Source organism: Sylvia atricapilla, chromosome 2 (assembly GCF_009819655.1).
Source record: "Sylvia atricapilla isolate bSylAtr1 chromosome 2, bSylAtr1.pri, whole genome shotgun sequence".
Classification (NCBI taxonomy): domain Eukaryota; kingdom Metazoa; phylum Chordata; class Aves; order Passeriformes; family Sylviidae; genus Sylvia; species Sylvia atricapilla.
This window is the reverse complement of record NC_089141.1, coordinates 109163355-109182741: the sequence shown is the minus strand read 5'-3', so window position 1 is coordinate 109182741 and position 19387 is coordinate 109163355. Positions and strand designations below refer to the sequence as shown.

The following is a 19387-nucleotide window of genomic DNA, read 5'->3' as shown; positions in this document are numbered from 1 at the left end:
TGAGTTCTTCAGCAAGAGACAATTTAAACTACTGTTAGTTAATGGAGACAACAGACATATCCTTCTCCGCCCCTTTCTCCTCCACTCATACATGGATTGTGGTGGGAATTTATAACTTAAATTTCATTAGGATAAAAGAATTAAGATTTATGGTTGGACTTGATCATGTTAAAACTCTTTTCCAACCAAAATTATTGTGTGATTCTAAGATAAAGGTGGCTGCTATCGAGTTAGAGTACTACAAAACTGAAAAGCAGAATTTAATGATGTTGTCAAAGAAGGAAAAAACCTTCACAATTAAATTTTGTTAAACCTAACAACAAACATTTTACAAAGAAAAGTGGCAAAAGAAGGTTGAAGACAAGCAATACAAGCAAGCCATCCAAAATCTCACATGGAGATGGCAGGAGACACAAGGATGTGTATTTGTTAACTTCATAATTACAGGGAGGATTATCTTAATTTTAACATCATAAAATCATGGAATGTCCTGAGTTTGAAGGGACCCACAAGGATCATCAAAGTCCAGCTCCTGGCTCACCCACAAGAATCCAACCATGTGCCTGAGAACGTTTTTCAAATGCTCCTTGGAGCTCTGTCAGGCTTGGAGCCGTGACCACAGCCCTGGAGAGCCTGTTCTAGTGCCCAGCCACCCTCTGGGGAAAAACCTTTTCCTGATATCCAACCTAAAGCTCCCCAACATAATGTCATGGCATCCCCTTGGGTTCTGTCCCTGGTCACCACCGAGAAGACATCAGTGCCTGCCCCTGCACTGCTCTTTGTCAGGAAGTCATGGAACTCCCTACTGCATTACCAGTTCAGTTTACGGCCCTACAAGCCTTTGCCCAGGATCTTGATGGACTTGGAACCCAAATTCCTTCCCAGACATTTCTCTACCATTTTCCAGCCAACTGAGCCTTGAATAACAGCATGTCCAGTCAAGTTTTCAAAAAGGAATCATCCATTCGCTCCAATACCCTTATTGCCAAGTTATTCCGACTGCATTTACTAGGTTAACCCTGTGGAGAATATAAGTTTCACTCACACGTAAGGCCTAGTAGAGATGGCTGTCAGCATGTCTTGCCTTTAGTTTTTATAATTAATCATGCAAGACAGTAAAAAATTCAAGAGCATACGTGCCAGCTCAGAATTCTGGTCAGCAGCACAAAGAAGCTGCTAGGGTTAGAGTCCAAACAGGTGCTTGAAGATTGCAGGGCTCTCTTCTGCTTTTTGGGGTTTTTGGTTGCTTATTGTGGAGTTTTTAGTATTTGTAAGGTACATGTGTGCCATGTACGTTCCCTTGCAAGCTGTGACAGGGAACCTGCTTGTCACAGGTACAAGGACAGAGGGTGGCTGCGTAGCCTGAACTTGTAGCCAGGGCTTATAGAGCAAAGAAAGCAAGTGCAGTCCTTCTGACGTTACAGGAAAACATTTTGTTCCTGAAGAACCTCTCAGGGTGAAGCCAAAATGTGGCCTGAGTTTAAATTGTCTACCTTTCCTTGGAAAATCTGTCAGAATCTGCCATGAATAGCTTGAAGGAGGCATCAGTGTGCTTGAGATTTGAATGGGCTTGGGGAATTTTATACACCACAATGGGGCTGGTAAAAGCTCTCTCAGTTATTCTTGGTCTCTGGAGCCACGAAGTTTGCTGTCTCTGCACACGGTATGGATTTTGCTGGGAGCAAGAACAATCCTGATGGCATTTTCTATGTGGGCATTGAGCCAATACCCCAGGCAGTGCCTGCAGATCCCGGGCAGATCCCAGGCTCATTCACAGCACCCAGGAGCAGCGCTGGGCTGAGCACCACAGCTGGGGCACCACTGCATCCTACACAACTGGAATCCACTGGGAAATGTCTTGTGTTGAGCAAGGGGTGCATCCTGATCCCAGAACAGAGATACCACAAACCCAAAACCTGCCAAAAGGGCTTTCCCTGGGTCTTTTCCAAACTCCTTCCGTGCCACTTGTCACACCGCCCTGACTTGGAAAGAGGGATGCAAAAAATGCCAACAGAAGTTGCATGTAGAACATAATGCAGCTTCTAATGTTAATCTTTGAAAAGTGCTAATTATATAAACCTCCCTGTTCTGAAAGGAAATTAATCTAATTGTTTGTACAGACACAGGGAGAGTCATCTGAGAAGTGCTGCTATTTTTAACTGATCATAGTTTAAAATAGGGAAGCCAAATATTAAGAATTCAAGCAACAAAAGGTACAAAAATAGCCAGGCTCAGACAACCTGAGCAAAACTTTCTGGTCACCTCCTGTACCTTACATCTGAATGGGAAAAGTCAACAAACACTTTGTTACTGATTGGGAAATGAATACTAAACCCACCAATTTTATCCAAGGTGCACTGTGTTTGTCAAAACAAATCATGAGACAAATCTGTGCTCGATCTATTGAAAATCTTAAAAAAAACAATATATTACTAGTTCTCCCTGGCTTGTTGTCACCTGCTTATCATGATAGCAAATGTTTGTAATAAAGATCATTGAATAAGGAAACGACCACTTTATGCACTAACTTCAAGTTTTATATGCTAATTTCAATTTCAGAGTGGACTAAAGAAGGACCTTTATGTAGAGGATACGTTTTTCCCTTTTTTTGGTATGTCTGTAACGGCTGGTGTAATTAAGGGGTTTAATTAAAATCCTAAATGCTTACTCCATAAAAATAGCTTTATGACATGGGGAAAAGTGGATTTTTTTTCCATTATAATTGCCTGTCTAGTGTATTGGCAGTGTAAGAGTCCAAGTGAGAGGCTGTAAACACTTTTACATAATTTGTTTTCAATTTTATTACTTATAAATTATGTTCATTTATGCTTTTTTGTTCATATTGCAACAACACTCCTGAAGCTGCACTTACTCTGTCAGCCGCCTCTATGTTATGGCTGCACACAACTTAAAAAAAGTAATAAAATAGAATGATGCGGGTTTTAGCCCATTGAAACCACACCAACACATTGAAGGAGAGAGCAGACCAGGGCTCAAATTTAATTTTTTCCAATGTTCCACAGCTCACGTTGGCTTTAACCTTTGTACTTTGAGGGGCCTTGTGTTTGTTTTTTTCTGGTTATTAATTTTTATGGGGCTTGTGGCACGTAGCTGCCATCCAGCCATGCCTGCAGCCGCTGCTCTGTTCCTCACACACAGCTGGAGATACTGGGAAGATTTTGGGGTTTTCTTACCCCCATCACTGGGACCAATGACCCCCTCATGGCACAGGCTTGAATATTGTGTGGTTTTGAGCACCACAACACAAGAAAGACATTGAACGATTGGAGAGAGCCCAAAAGAGGGCAAGGAAGATGGTGAAGGGCCTTGAGGGGAAACTGTGTGAGGAGAGGCTGAGGACACTTGGTCTGTCCAGCCTGGAGGAGACTGAGGGCAGACCTCACTGCAGTCACAGCTTCCTCCTGAGGGGCAGAGCAGGGACAGACACTGATCTCTGCCCTGTGCCGACAGTGACAGGAGCAGAGGGAATGGCCTGAAGCTGTCAGGGCAGGGTTTAGCTTGGATATTAGGAAAATGTTCCTCCCCCAGAGGGTGGTTGGCCACTGCGCAGAGTCCCCAGAGCAGGGGTCATAACACCAGCCTGACGGAGCTCAAGAAGCGTTCGGATAACTCTCAGGCACGTGGTGGGATTCTCGCGGTGCCCTGCGCAGGGCACGGAGACAGACTGGAGGATCCCCGCGGGTCCCGTCCACCTCGGGACACTCCACATTGCCCACAGGCGGACTCCCCGTCCCTGAGGCGGGTCTCCCCTCAGGGCGGCCCCGGGGGGGGGCGGGAGGCGCATGCGCGGAAGGGCCGCGAGGGGGCGGCACGGCGGCGGGGCGGGGCGCGAGCGGCCGCTGGGGCCGCAGCGGGGCGGGCGCGCGCCGCCTCAGCACCGGCCAACATGGCGGCGCGGCGGCCCCGCTCCGCCTCAGGTCAGTGCTGGCCCCTTCCCGGCGGGAGCGGCGAGGAGGCGGCGCGGCGGGCGCCCTTCCTCCTCTCGGGGGCGGCGGGCAGCCCCCTTCCGCTGCCCGCGCTGCGTCCCGGGGGCGGGGAGGGATGACCCGGGCTCTGCGCCTCCCCGGTCCGTTCGTGTCCCCCTTTTAACGCGCGGCCCGGCGCATCGGCCCCGGCACCCCCGGCATCACCCGGGCTAAAGCTCCTCCTCGGCATTTAACCACCGAAAGCCCTTCTGGCAGGCCCGCAGGCTGAATGAGTGCTGGCCGAGCCCTCCCGGGGCGCGGGGCCGCGCAGCCGGCGGTGCCGGGGGGATGCGGGATGGGAAGCAGGAGCCTGCAGCCCCCATGGCCGCCGCATCCTTCACCGTGAGGGGCCTTCGGGCATCGCTGTGGCCTCGTCCTGCGGCGCCTCCCGGCACTGGCACAGTGCGGTGTGCTCGGGGAATGGACAGGACATCATTTGCCGCATGCAGGGAGTATTTTTCATCAGTGGAAAACGCTCCGGCAGTGTTACCTGCCACAGAGAGTGTTATCCTTGTGTACACGAGTTTTGGTTTAAATTATTGTAATAATTTAAGAGCGGAATTAATGTAACTGTTCATGACAGGGTTTTAGTATTCTTCATCTAAAGAACTTAAACAGATTGCCCTCAATACCTCAAAAAAAGAACATTCAGTAACAACTTTCTAGCATCATGGATCTTGCTATGTATTTTTTAGTACTCAAGAACACTTATGTGGTAATAAAGGGAAATAAAGAACATCTACATGTGTACTTCCTGCAATCTTTGAAGTTTTTACCCATAGTCTTAGTACAAGTTAAAAAGTTGTCAAAAATCTAATAAAATGTTTTTATCTGCAGTCTTACTTTATAATTCTAGGTAGTAATTTAACTGCGCTGCTTTTCTGGAGTGTCCCACCAGCATGATTTAATGTCAAATATATTTAACCAAAGTGAACTTCAGTTCGTGTGTGTATGCCACAGAATGTGATGCACTTAAAAAAATACTTCTCTTTAAAAATTTAGGCCCATTTCTTTCATTTGATGTTCCAGTATACATGGTGTTGAGGATCTCTTAATTTGAAGTTGTAGGATGAATATTTTGATTGGCAGACTTGTCCTGCAAACATGAAACCAAATTGAAGTCCCTGTGTCTCTGTTTCACTTTTGGAAAAGGAACAGAAGTCACTTCCTGGCTTTGTGGCAAATGTTGATGTCTGGTCCTCTGAGGAGAGCACTGGCCCAGAAGTTCTTAATCTTTCCAAATGTTGGTCTATCCTTTTGGTTTTGGTTTTTGTTGGGGTTTTTTGGTTTGTGTTGAAGGAGCTAACTGGTAATTTCATCTGGTGCCTCTTGGTTGCTGTACTTGAACGGGTAGGGGATTCTTGTTCACCTTTGTAGTGCAAGTCATGGATTTTATAGGTGATACTGTAGCCTTCTACAGCCCCCTGTAGCCTTCTACACCTTACCTTGATGGCAGCACAGAATCCCAAAATCCTTCCTGCTGTGAGCTGCTGGATTTGAGGTACCTCGTACACTACAATTAAAACCATTGGATTACCCAGATAATTCCCAGACTGGGTGTGGGGGGGTTCACATAATACGTTAATTTACTGTGAAGCTGAGAAGATAACTTATTTAAAACTCTTTTTCTTTCCCAGAGCACGACAGCGACGACGACTCCTACGAGGTGCTGGACCTGACAGAGTACGCGCGGCGGCACCACTGGTGGAACCGCCTCTTCGGCCGCAACTCAGGACCAATTGTGGAGAAATACTCTGTAGCCACACAGATTGTGATGGGAGGTGTGACTGGCTGGTGAGGGAGCTCCCCTTTCCATTTCAAAATTTCCGTTTTGACCTTTTACTCTGGTAGAAGATCCATTTCCAAGGGTATTCCAAGCAGATTAATGTGTCTTTAATGGGATTTCCTTTAGCGCTGATCAAGATTATTCATGTGTGAACTATTGGAGCTTGTTAGTCTGACTCATCGTTATGAAGTGGTTTTTAATAGTGGTGAAAACACCAGTTATCCAAGGGAACTCGTACTAGTTACTGTGGGAAGGATTTGGGAAAATGTCAGAGCTCTGAAATTACAAGAAATAAATGGAAAATTACTGCATATAGCTTTTATTTTATGGAAAAGCTTTTTCCTTACTAGTCCAGATTTAGAAACTTAGTTGTATTATGGCTGAGACATAGTTTAAAGGTAAAAAAAATGAAAGGGGAAAAAAAAAAAAAGATGACAAAATATACTTTTAATTAAGAGTCCTGTTTCATGGAGACTTTTTTCCTCTAAATAGAGCTGTAGCCATGTTGAGCAAATTCAGTTTGCTCTGATGTTAACTGAAAAGAGATACCATAGCCTAGTTACACTAGAATAATTCATGCTGAAAGCTAGACAGCGAAGATGAGAGCTTAAACTGGAAAATGTGGTCACAGCCTGAGCAGCTGTGTCAAGGTATTTGTTGTTTGTCAGGTATTTGAATGATCTTTGTCTATTCCAGTACACAGAAAAACTGTAAATTCATTGAAAAACACCATTATGGTAGCACAGTGACTTTTAAAAAGGGACTGTGCACGAATTGGAAGATGAAATAGGCTAAAAATGAAATTGTTGTACCCAGGCTCAGCTTTCTGGAGTGGAGTTTAGCTTTCAGTCTGAGTTTTTTGTTTGCTTCTGTAGCCTTAAAATTATTTTTAAAAGTTATATGTGTACATGTAAACTCAGAAGTTTCTTAGGAATAGTTCATCTGGCATCCATTAAACTTGGCTTATTGAATGATCTGGAAAATGCATATTTCAGTATGTGCAGATGCACATCTCTCTGGGTGCCTACTGATGTATATAAAAATAAGAATTCACTATTGATGTGCAGGAGGAAAAATTCCTCTCTGTGTGTGGGCCAGTGTTTAGACACACTGGAATTGCCCAGGGAAGCTGTGGAACATCAGCCTTGGAAACTCTCTGAGTCAGGGCTCTTGGCAGCCTGATGCAGCTTTGAGATTATTTTGGGCTCTGCAGCAGTTTTGGGAAGGTGACTGGCCCAGGTGACCTCCAGAGGCCCCTTTCTGCCTTATCACTGCTCTGTGATACCAATATCTGTGCTGTTCTCCGTTGGATGAGGGAGGGTTTGGAGACTGAGAACAAGGTAATTTCCTGGTTGCCTTGATCCATTAGAAACAGACTGGCACCACATCCCAGCAGAGTGACCTCGCTGTGTTCAGTTCTTGTGGTGGGGATGTGCTGCTTTTTACTGAGACCTTTCAGTTATGAGTAGTGTAGTTAATATAAATTATTGTATAATGCATTTACATTCCACTTGGGAACAGTTACAGAAGCACTGTTATATAATTATGCTGTGCTTTATTAACGTGCTACATTTAATAGCAGTAAGATCTGGGGATCTCAAGCTTACTTTAAAGGGGCCATCAGTCAGCCAGGAGCAAGCAGCCATTACTCACATTGCCTTGTTTTAGACATTGTTAATTTAATATTGCTTGCATTAAATAGCCTTGATTTTGAAATTCGTAAATGTGAAATGATACTTTTGCTTTTTTGAATGAAGTCATGGTACTAGTTGCAATCAGGAATTGTGTAGTGTGGCATTGTTCGGCAGAAAACTTCATTGGACTGGGTTTGTTTGTTTTGTTCCCCCAAGGTGTGCGGGATTTTTGTTCCAGAAAGTCGGAAAACTTGCAGCAACTGCAGTAGGTGGTGGCTTTCTTCTGCTTCAAGTACGTAGCATTTCATGCTTTATCAGTTGGCAAAATGTTGTTTACTGAACAATAGGAAAAGCACAGCTGGTGGGTAGCATTTAATTAGGAAGGCTTCTTATCTGCTTCATCTTTTTCGTCTTATCAGTCAAAGCCTTCCATTTGAGCTGCAATATTGTGTACAAATGTGCAAAAGAGACATTTCTAAAAAATCAGTGGTAAATCAAGATCTACTCTGTCCTGTAGAATAGTCTGTTGTAAGACAAGAGAACTCCTGTGCAGAAGCTGAGATACTGTGTGTGATTCCATGCTGCCAGAGAAGGGGAGCTGCCTGTAAACTTGTGGTTAGGGAGAGTTTAAAATATGTTTGTTTTACACTGGTTTGAGAATTTTATCAGAGCTGTAGGCTGCTTTGGCAGTTGCCTGGAAGGTTTGTTCTGATCCCAGCGTGAGCCATGGTTTTCTGTTTTCTCCCCTTGCAATGTTTTTATCTATTGAACCTCTAAAGCCTGACTGAATTTTGATAGCTTCATTGCATCCCTCTCTCAGCTGGTTTTCAGGTTCAGAAGTTTTTAATTATGTTATCTAGCATGATCATTTGAATTTTCATCAGATACTGTGATTAGAGGAGGATTTCCAAGAAACCTTTAAATTAGTTCAAACTTTAAGTGAAAGAGAATTTCCTGTGTCTTTCTGTAAGATGCCAGGATTTTACTGGCATTTTTCATATCTTAACACCTGGGAGTATTTTCTCTCATGAATGTCATAGTATGTCATGAGTATGTTCTCATTTTTCCTCTGATAGTTCCAGGAGATGTAGATTGGTGCCTCCTTAGGCTCAATGATAGACAATTTCTGGAGAGGGGAGGTTAAGGATATATTTATTCTTTCCACCATCACCTTGGAGGGTTTCTGAAAGGCATATCCTGCTTTTATTTCTTTTGATTGTAGTGGCTGGTGCAGTCAAACACTGCTCAGGAAGGGTGGGGTGGTAGCTGCTGCTGTGTGATACATTGAAATGTCACTGCTGTGTGAAGTACATACACTAATAATGGTAGTAATAATGTAATAATAACATAATCATGGTCCCTACTGCTTTGGGGGCTAGTTTGGTTTTTTTCCTCTTCCCATGGTCTTTATCCCATTGCTCTTAATTCTTTTAATGATAATTCTTGTATCAGTATGACTGAAGAGCTGCCAGAACAGTGCTGGGTGCCTTCCTCTGTGCTCCTGGCTACAGGGAGCTGAAAAGTGAAAGCTGAGACCCGTAGACAAAAGAGAATGGGAGTTGAATAAAACACATCACTTGTGCAGGATTTTTGCCTGTTAAGCTGTGAAGTTTGGGGAGCTTTCCTGTGCATGCAATAGTTTTTGCCACGTGGTTGAGTGTCTGATTTCTTGGTTGATCTCATTTACACTGAATCCAAAAAGGAATATTATCCAAGAGGAAATAGGAGTTAAGTATTTTGATTGGATTGTCTATATCTTAGGTAAGATCGGATTCTCTTGAAAGGAAATTAGGTAAATGCCTTGGTCTCTCTTTTAATTCAAAACATTTTGCATTTTAAGGCTGAGTCATAAATTCTATGGTGTAATTACATTTCTGTAGTCTTTAATTTTTTCATTTAAAGATCACACATCCTGATTCTATGAATATGTGTTCAGTGTTTCCCCTGAGTGGGCAGAAGAGTATCTCAGCACAGTACTAGAAAGTTCCTTTTTATCTGTAAATTTCTCTGAAGTTACAGATTTCATTTCAACTACTGATTGCAATATTGGCATTATAATTACATGCTAGAACAAGAATAATAACTACAGAAGGCAAGATTCTTGGCTAAAGCCCATTCAGTGAAACATTTCAGTCTTAAAATTTAAAAAATACTTTTTTTTCTTCAGTGGTGATGACTTCATCTCAAGAAATGTAGTAGGAAACTGAAAGCAATACATTTTTCAGTGTCAGTTTGTACAGGAAACAAAAGATTTTTCATGTTTTTCTAAGTGATACAGAACTTCAGTCTTAATGCAGATTATATGAAAAGTAGCTGGAGATAAAGAATAAAAATAAAGTGAAATATCCACAGCTTTTCAAAATCACAATTTGTTATTGTATCTTTGCAGTGAATATTTCCACACCTTAATTTGATTAATTATTATTTAATTATTAACTATGCTTTTTTAGTTGAGAAATAGAATAGTTCTTCAAATATGCTGGTATAGGAGCAATATCCAGGTACTGTATCGAGGAAAATATAATGCATTTCTCATAACCTGTGTAACTTCTCCTTTATACAGATTTTGGTAAAATCCTGAACAGTAGGGAAGTACAAACTTGTGTACTCTTGGTTCTGCTGTAATGAATTGGTTAAAAAGGATTGTTCTTAATGAGCACCTAATATCTATTTATTTTTAAAATCCTGTATCCTCAAGAGCAGTTTCATTGGGTTTTTTTGCTCTGCACTGAGCATACAAATTACAGGTTTTTCCATTCTGTGTTGTCTGTTATTTAGCAATGAAATTGGATTTTTATTCAGTTATTTGTGCTTTCACTAATACATTTTTCCTCAGCCCATTAGTATGCCATTGATGAATTAAATTGAATTCTTCATTAAATTATGTTCTAATTTAGGAAAGGTAAATATTTGAAAACAACACTAGAAACAGAATAAACTCCAAGATATCCTTGGCTTTATCTTGTACAGGGTTTTGTTGATAGTGCACCACAATGGTCATGGGATCATAGCATGGGTTGGGTTGGAAGGAGCCTTAAGGACCCTGTAATTCCATCCCAGGGATGTTCCCAGGGAGGGATCAACCTGCTTCTGGGGCTGGGGGCTTAGTGGGGAACAATTGGATTCAATTTTATGTTGAATGAATATCCCACTTGTCAGCTGATGTGTGCACACTTAGAGGGAATATTCAGTGGAACAGCCAAAGCCATGGGAGATGGGAGCTGGCCTGATAAGGAAATGCCAAGTTTCTGGCAGGTTCTGACATGGAGGGACAGAGTGTCTGTGCCTGTGTGACCTGCAGGGCTGGCAGTGGGGACAGCAGAGCTGAGGGTACAACCTCCAGTTCAGCTCTTACACCAAGTGTTGTGTCACTTCTCAGCCTCTCCTTGTCTGTGTGTGTTAAACTCAGAGACTTTTCAGATCTGTGGTGGAAACTGGGGGCTGTTCCCTCTCTAAACAGCAGAAAATACCTCAAAGTGCCTGTGTGTTCTGTGCACTGCAGCTGAGCTCACCTGTTTCTTCTGGCCTTGCTTGGGCTCTTCTGGTGTAAGAGATTTTGCCTTGAGGAAATTAAAACTCTTTTGTCTTATCTTGCTGTACAGATTTTTTGCTCCAAAACATTTTTCTGCTCATTATTCGTCTTAATGTTTCACAATATCAAAGTACCTGAGTGCCTCTCCAGTGTCAGTCCCAAAATGAGACCTGCCCTTGGAGATTCTGTTTTCCTTGATTAATGTCAAGAAAAATAACACATTTTTAGTGTTTCTGCACTGATGCGTTTCTTCAATTGCCTTTCTGAAAAAATTCTCTTATGTTTTCAACACTTTTGGAAGGTCTTGAACAAATAATGAGCTGTGAGATAGATAAGTATATAATGTATCTATTATTCCATTATCACATAGAGAGACATTTCTGTATAACCCAAAATCCATTCCCCATAGGTCTCTTTAATAATATATGCAATTAATATGTATAGACCTATATGACTCCTTCATATATCCAAGTATGGATACGATCTTGGAATACTGTTATTTTACTTGGTTATCATAAGGCCTGAGTTTAAAAATACTACTAAATTTTAAGAAATTGCATTTATGTGAATTTACTGTTATGAGCAAGTAGGTTTTTTATGATACATTGGTTTCTAAAAATTGAAGTTTTAGAATTTGAGTTCAGGGGTATTATTTCTGCACTTATATATGAAATTATGTAATTAGTGGGGTTGCAGCCAAAGTAGATATGACACAGGCTCTATCACTGCCAAAGTATAGGGTTTTTTTCTTCTCAGTTAAAAAATTTATATTCAAAACATTTCCCTCTGTTGCCTATTTTATAAACACTCAGAAAGTAGAATTTGGAATCTCTTATTTCAGGGCTACAAAGTTCAGGGAGAAAAGATGTCTGGTTTTGATACAAGTGTAAGCTCTGCAGTAGTGACAAACAGATCTTAATTAAAAACTTCTGCCTCCTCTTTGTGCTGTCTGGATAACTGAGCTAATTAAAGTTGTTTTAATGAAATGTTTCTTCTAAGATCCATTTGCATTTTACGAGCAAGCAGATACATTAGCATTTCTTACATTGTGTTGGACAGAGTAGATCAATCACATTTAATTTTCAGTTGTGTGACTGAGAAGGCACCAGTTCAATGCTGGGGCCTTTTTGGAATTCTTGTGGTTATGTTAAATTCATAAAATAACAATTGCCGCCATGTGCAGTAATTTTTCTTTTCCTGGTATGTCATCCAGTGACTGGATGTGCAACCAGCACAGCTTTCAAACTGGTTTCCTGCTTTCACACTGTACACACAGCCCTTAATGAGCTGTCCCTGCCTGGCACTAGTGCCCATGTGAATAAATGGTTTTATAGTAGACAGGCAAAGTCAATTAATTTGTTATTAATTACATTCTGAGGCATGAAGTGAAAGAGTTTTAAATGTAGAAAGTTCATTTTGCATTTGTCCAGTGAATTGGTTTTTTTAATTATGCAGAGATGAAAACTGAAGTTGGCTTTCTTGCAGAGGTGATCTTCTAGAAGCCTCAAACAAAATCTGTCTGACACTTGTTTCATTTTTTTTTTTTTTTTTTTTTGGATTATGAAATCCTCAGTTTCTGGTGAAATAGGTTGCCTAGTTACTGTGCCAGTTGAAGTGCAAGCTAGATGGTCTAATTTCAGTTATTTGGTAGAAAGATCCATGTGAAAGTCAAACTTCAGAGACTGTAAGTGATGTGAAACTAAACCTAACAAATTGTGTATTTAGGCTAAACCTAATAAATTTTATATTTAAATACCTGTTCCATAAAAGTTAATTATCTGTGTCTTAAGTTTACCAATTGCACAGCTTGGATAGAAAGCTGTTAGGTAAATTGGGTGGATTTCCCACCCACATATGACCTTAAGAAGTACCTGAGAAATCTCACTCTTCACAAAGAGTTTCTGTATAACAACCATTTCCATTTAAGTTTCGTGGTTTAAATCTGTTTGTCCTAACAGTTAAAATAAGCAGTAATCCCTGGTTTTTATTTTTTTCCTCTTTTTCTTCCCCCAAATAATGAGTTGTTTAACTGTTCTCTAGCACATGGAGCAATCAAACATTAGTAACGGAAATAAGGCAAAGATTTGGAATGATTATTAGATGTGCCAAAAAAATTGGAAGTTTTTGTGTAAATTGGTATGAACCAGTCTTCTCAAACTTACTCATTTTTCTGACTTTACAGAACTTACAGTGTTATCAGGCTGTATTATTTTTCTGCTTAATGATTTTGTTTTGTAAGAAGTGTGAGAATTGTCTTGTAATGAGTACTTTTCTTTTGTTGGGCAGTTTAAATTGTGTAGGATAAAATAAAGAGTTTTCAGTGTTTCTAATGATGATTTTGATTAGCTCCAGATACTCTGTAACAAATCAGAATTCTACAATTCTGAAAGAAGCTGAAACTAGAGAGTTTTTTCATTTTTGTCCAATAAATGTGTTTTTCTTACAAGTAAAGTTAGAGTAAATGCTGAAGGAAAAGCATTGCAAAGCTTTTATAACTAAAAAACAGAGAACTGGTAAAATTAAGAAGAGTCTACTGAACTTTGCCATTGCGTGTTCTTATTTGAACTGCTGGCACTGAGGAAGGATTTGAAGCAGAGAACCTGCTGAAATTAGAGCAATGTCTTTTCCTGTATCTGTAATAAGTGAAAATAAGAAAAACTCTTCTATAGGTACCAAGACAATGTGTTTTCACTCATGAAATGTGAATTGCAACTGTGCTAACTGCCTTTATTTCCCTAGATTGCTAGTCATAGTGGATATGTACAAGTTGACTGGAAGAGAGTTGAAAAAGATGTAAACAAAGCAAAAAAACAGTTAAAAAAACGTGCAAATAAGGCAGCTCCCGAAATCAACACTCTGATTGAAGAGGTGAGTCTGAGGTGATAAACTCCTTTTTACCAGTCAGGTTTTCTTACCTTTACTGCAGGTGATAATGAGCTGAAAATGCAGATGTGAAACTGGAACGCATCAAAAAATAGTTTGGCTTTATAATTTATTAAAAGTTATCAGATTGTGCTGTCTTTTATTCATTCAGCTCTCTGGTTTGGTCACTGGTAAAATGACACACGCTTGTTCTTGGCAGGTGACAAAGCCAGTAAGGTCATGACATGGTAAAAAGTTCAGGATGGTGTGGGTAAAACATGGAAACTACAAAGACAAAACCCAAATCTCCTTAGATTGCTGATAATAAAATTACTTATCTGGACAAGAATGACTTTTCTGCAGAAAAGCTGTAGCTACTTTGTAACAGGAGTTATAATTTTATCTCCTTTTCATACATTTTGGGGAATATCTGTCTGCAGAATCTGCCAGTTGCCTACTATGTTGAGAAGAGGTTGCTGTGATACTGATCAGTGTCACTGAGGCTGTTTCACCCTGTCATTTGAAGATCTCCATTTAATCAGTTTCATAGTTGTTTGGGGTTTTTTAAAGCCTGTTTTTTACACATTTTCACATTCCATTCGTGCCATCTAAGTTTCATTCTGAATAACTGAGAATCCTGCCTGGGAACGTGCTGCAGACAGTGACACAGCAGCCACATTGGTCATTAATGAGTTTTGCCGTCTCAGGTTTAACCTGTATGGAGTTGGATATAGATTGATAAAAATTACCTTAAATTTTAATGTGAACATGAACTGAAAGATCAAGAGTGAGGGTTTTCTTGCCTCTTCTGTACCTCAAATAGCTTAACCTCTCCTTTTCCATTGCCCTGTAGAAATGGGTGGGACAGGATGGGGTTTTTGGTTTTCCTTTGGTCTTTTTCCTCTCAGATTATATGACTTTCTTGTAACTGTGTTAGTTCCCAGTCTGAAGTGTTTGAAGCAGAGGATTTATGAAACGGCACATTTGATAAAAGGTGTTATACTCTGCACTGCTACTTCATGAAACACTCTACACCCATGTCATCATAAGTGTTTTTTTCCTAGGATTAGGTTGTTAGAAAACTGGCTCATAATGGAGTGTATTTATTTTCCAATGATCTTCCAAAAAGCAGTAATTTTTTTTTTATAATTATCATGTGATTGCAATTGAAGTCATGGTGGTGCTCGTGCTTTTTTTGACAAGGTAGTTTGTAAAACATGTCTTGTTTTGATCAAGCTTGAAATTGCTGTAACAAATCCTCTGTATTTTGACTTTTAAAAGGCTCAGTGTATTTAAATATATTGTTAAAGACAGCTGAGAGTCAGTTTGCACTACACTGGTGCCACCTATTTTTATATGATTTTAGATACATTGCTTCCCCCTGCACCACTTGTTTCCAGGATGTTATGATAAGTATTAAATAACAAAGTCAGACACAATTAACTTTATGAGTGTCATTTTTCTTCTCAGTCCACAGAATTTATCAAACAGAACATCGTGGTGTCCAGTGGGTTTGTTGGAGGCTTTTTGTTGGGGCTGGCGTCGTAAAGACCTGAACATCTCTTCGTGCTGGAATCCTTGATGTGTCTTCAAGCAGTGTGGGGCCACTGGGCCTGCCAGAGCAAGACAAGTGGACTAGCTAGACAACTTGGGAGCTTTTCATTTCAGGCTTTTGCCTCTTGAAGCTTGGCAAAGCTAGGATTTGCTGAAAAACTGTGCAGTGTGCTCATTAAAGCGTTTCTGGGCAAAACTGGTTCATCCTCATCATGACTCTTTTTATCTATGGCCTTTCAAGATCTAGCATTTTTTTAAAATGTTATTCTTGGAATATAGCTATGTAACCGTGCTGTAAGAATGAAAGCTCCATTTCTATGTTTTCAGTTAAATACTGTTTATTTTAAAATTATTTTTCTTCATGCTGTAGTAAGTAGTATCAATGACTACATACTGTATATGATATTGTAGTTGCAGCCTCCTGGCTGTCCATCTTCTTTAGAAGTCGCTGCAATAATGATCAGTCTGTAATACCTTTTTACAGAGTATTAAATAACAAAGAACCATGAGCTTATTAAAGGTGAAAATTAACTTTGACTCTGGCCTTTGTGTACATAAAAAGTAAGAAAGTCTCTCAATTACAGCCTGTAGGGACCTGGTGTCGGTGTTTGCCCAGACAGGTTTTCAAGGTGAGTTTAGTGATTTGTTACAAAGTTATTCTAAAGAAGCTGAGAATCCAAACAAACAATGCATTTTCTGCATTTCGAACTTGTGAACCTTTCAGAAATTTCTACCCAAGGAAGCGTTTGCTCTGCCCTGATTTCTCTGGTTTTTACTGTAGCAGCAGATGAATGTGAACTGCATTCTCTCTCACCAGAGTTCTCTTGGGTTCCTGTTCCATTCTCTGAGCAGCAGTAGTGGTTCAGTAGCATCGATGGATGGATGACTATGAGCTTGGGATGCAAAGGACGTGGGATGTTTGACATATTAACCTTCTAAATACTTAGATTTATGCATCCCTCGGCTCCAGAGGTTTGTATTACATGTTTGTGATGTGCTTGTGGCCAAGGTGAGTAAGGTATGAAGCATGTCCTGCATACCTCTGAGCTTTCAGGGTTTTATCAAGCCTGGTTAAAACTTTGGAAAATAAATCTTAACACACACACTCCCAAACCAAACCCCCAAACTCAAGGTACATGAATGGCTGCAGATCCTAAATATTTTGTTTCAAAGTGATTATCTGAAGTTATACAAGCACAGTTGCTGTTTACTGGAAATGGAAAGCCCAAGGGGGAATGTGTCTGCTGGGTTATCTGGGATTTAGAGTAAAACAAAGAAAGATGAAAATGTTAATATGTGAAAGCTTTTGCCATTATATTCAGCCCAAAGAATAATGGGAAGGTAACCAACCAGTCAGCTTTTTTCTGCTGATGAAGCTCATGGCTTTTTGGCAAGTCCAGAGGGTACTGAAGCCAACTGTCATGAGTCATCCACCCTGACTGGAATGAACTGGGTATCCTGAAGGCCTTTGGGGGTGAAGTGACCATCTCAGTACCATGAACCTGTAAATGTGCATTTTTAGTGTGTGAATCTTGTGTAAATGTGCATTTTTGTGAAAGGAGCATAATTTAGTGAGCTTGTTAAAAAGGCTGCTCATGTGACCAAGGAATTTACTTGTTACAAGTAGAATTAAAACCAGAAGTATTAGTAGGATGCAAGACTAATTTCTGCAGGGGAAAGTTGTTCTGCGCTTCTGTTGCCATCATCTGAGATTTTCAGTCAATGGATCAAGAATTGATTGAAATCCTTTTGAGGCTTCTACAGTTTTATTTTTTGAGTTAGATTTTATTTATTTTTGTAAGCCTTTGGAATAAGAGATGTGATGTTGTACATGTAAAAACTGTCTGAGGGACTAAAAAGGCAAGGAGAAATGAAAAGGTGAACACTGGTGGGTTTGTACTGGGATTGGCTTCATGTCCTGGGCTCCTGACAGGTAAAGAGGAATGGCTGCTGGCACAGCAGGATTTGCTGAGACAGTTCCTTGGGCTGGTGAGGCACAGGGGATACTGCCAGCAGCTCCAGCTCCAGCTGGCAGGGTGAGGTGGTGATGGAGTGGCAGCTGTGGTAAAAGACCAAGGTAAGTGCAGCGTTTCTTGCAAATACCTGAGATTTTTTTGTGTGCCAGCTCATACCAGTCTCATCTATGTGAGGGAATAATCTGTGAAAGCACAATCAAAAAAATGGATGTTGATGGGTTGGGAACAGAATGGAGTGTAACAGGGATATTGGATTTCTGGGGGTAGTCTTCTCTGGGATCATTTCAGAGTTACTGTTGCTCTCTGACAAAAAATAATCCAGGCTAAGAAGATTCAGAGGAGAAAGGCTGGTGAGGCCCTGGCACAGGTTGCCCGGAAAAGCTGTGGCCCCATCCCTGGAAGTGTCCAAGGCCAGGCTGGACAGGGCTTGGAGCAACCTGGGATAGTGGAAGGTGTCTCTGCTCATGGCAGGGGGGTTGGAACTGGGTGATCTTTAAGGTCTCTTCCACCTTAAACCATTCTATGATTCCACGATCCTAAAGAAAAAACATGGAATAAAGATTTTTGAAGAGCATTTTTTGGGGCGGGGTGCAGGAAAAATCAGTTTTAGGAAGCTGATTAAGAAGGAAGGTGTTTTTTAGAAATACTTAAATTAATGAAAGGCTGACACAGCATTTCTAAGATTTTTATTGTTTAGGTGAAGAACTTAAAGGTGGAAAACATGGACACAGCAGTGAGGAACAGCTTTCCATAATGCCCAGTGGGTCTGTGGAATTAATTTCTGCTGTGTGCTACTGAGACCAAGGAAGAGCCCTGCACTCAGGGAAAGATGAGGCAACATTGCAAGAGTCTCAGTTACATCTAAAGGTGGGAGAAAAAACACTTTAGGTTTCTCTGGCCATGGGTAATGTTGCTTGGTACAGTTCATGGTAAAATTCCAGTTGATCCTACTTTTCCCTCTACAGGCTTGTGTAAATTTTTCCCCTCAAGTAGTTGTTAGCAGCCACTTTTCAAAGTTGAATACTAAGATAATGACTGAGGAAGGCATGGCATATATCCCTGTAGTGAACAGCTTTTGAAAGCTTATTAAATAGTGCATTTGGGGAGAGATTGCTAATAAATCATCTGTTTGTTTTCTATTATCTTAATGGGATAATCTATTCCCTGAAATTATTTCTTTTTAGTTAAAGAAGCATTGGGCAGTGAATTTTCATTTAAAGTGAGATGCCAGTGTGATCTTATTACTGAATTTTAAGAGGCCAGAATTTGGCTAAAACTTTGAAGGCTGTTTCTGCTTCAGCAGCCAGACTGAAAATTAAAATGTTGTAGTTAAAAGATGGAGCTGCCTCCAGATTCAAGTGCATTTGTCATGAGGGCTTAAAAGGAGGAGAGGCAAACAGAGTAAAATGCAGGAGTCAGGACTGTAATTCAGTAATTCTTCCTTTGCAGACTCTATAAATTACAGTCAATTCAGTAATGTGAAAAAGCATCAGTAATACCTTCCCCTAACCTTTCAAAAATTGTAGGAAATCTCAAAGAATTACTTTAAAAATCCAACTTTCATGGTATGCAGCTCCCTGGGATCTGCAGGTGGTAGTGGAAAAAGATAATGTTCACCCAAAGTAGAAAAACATGACATTTTGGAAGGAGGATTGGGGGGGGGGGGGGGGGGAAAGCTTTATTCACCCTTGGACTGTGTGCATGGGCTGGGTGAGTGGTGGGGAGAACTAGAGTCAAATCTGTCAGGGGAAGGAGGTGCCATCCTCCCTTGTTGGATTGGGAAGCAGGTCTCATGAAGTGTGCTGATGTCCCAGTACTGGGACATGTGGAAGAGCTGATGCTTCCTATTTTGGGGCAGTTTGGGAAGTGAGTCAGCTGGCATTCATCAGGACCTGTAAGACCAGAAGCCAATTTTAATTAAGATATTTGTGGGGTGAGTGTACACAAAACATCTGGTGCTGATACAGCCCAGCCTGAACCCTCGGTTGTGTTTGGTCCCACGTTCAAGCTTGGAGGCATCTAAATCTTGGAATGCTGTGGGACATGGCACAGAGGTG

At 40.9% G+C, this 19387-nt stretch overlaps 1 protein-coding gene across 1 annotated transcript; it reads left to right on the top strand.

Annotated features, from left to right (window-relative positions):
• The first annotated feature begins 3858 nt into the window (after nucleotides 1–3858).
• FUNDC1 (FUN14 domain containing 1) lies at nucleotides 3859–15891 on the top strand. The gene is made up of 5 exons (XM_066314072.1): nucleotides 3859–3938; nucleotides 5624–5780; nucleotides 7623–7698; nucleotides 13678–13806; nucleotides 15271–15891. The coding sequence occupies exons 1-5, from the start codon at nucleotides 3908–3910 to the stop codon at nucleotides 15346–15348; spliced, it is 471 nt and encodes a 156-aa protein (XP_066170169.1). The 5' UTR covers nucleotides 3859–3907; the 3' UTR covers nucleotides 15349–15891.
• The last annotated feature ends 3496 nt before the right edge of the window (nucleotides 15892–19387 follow it).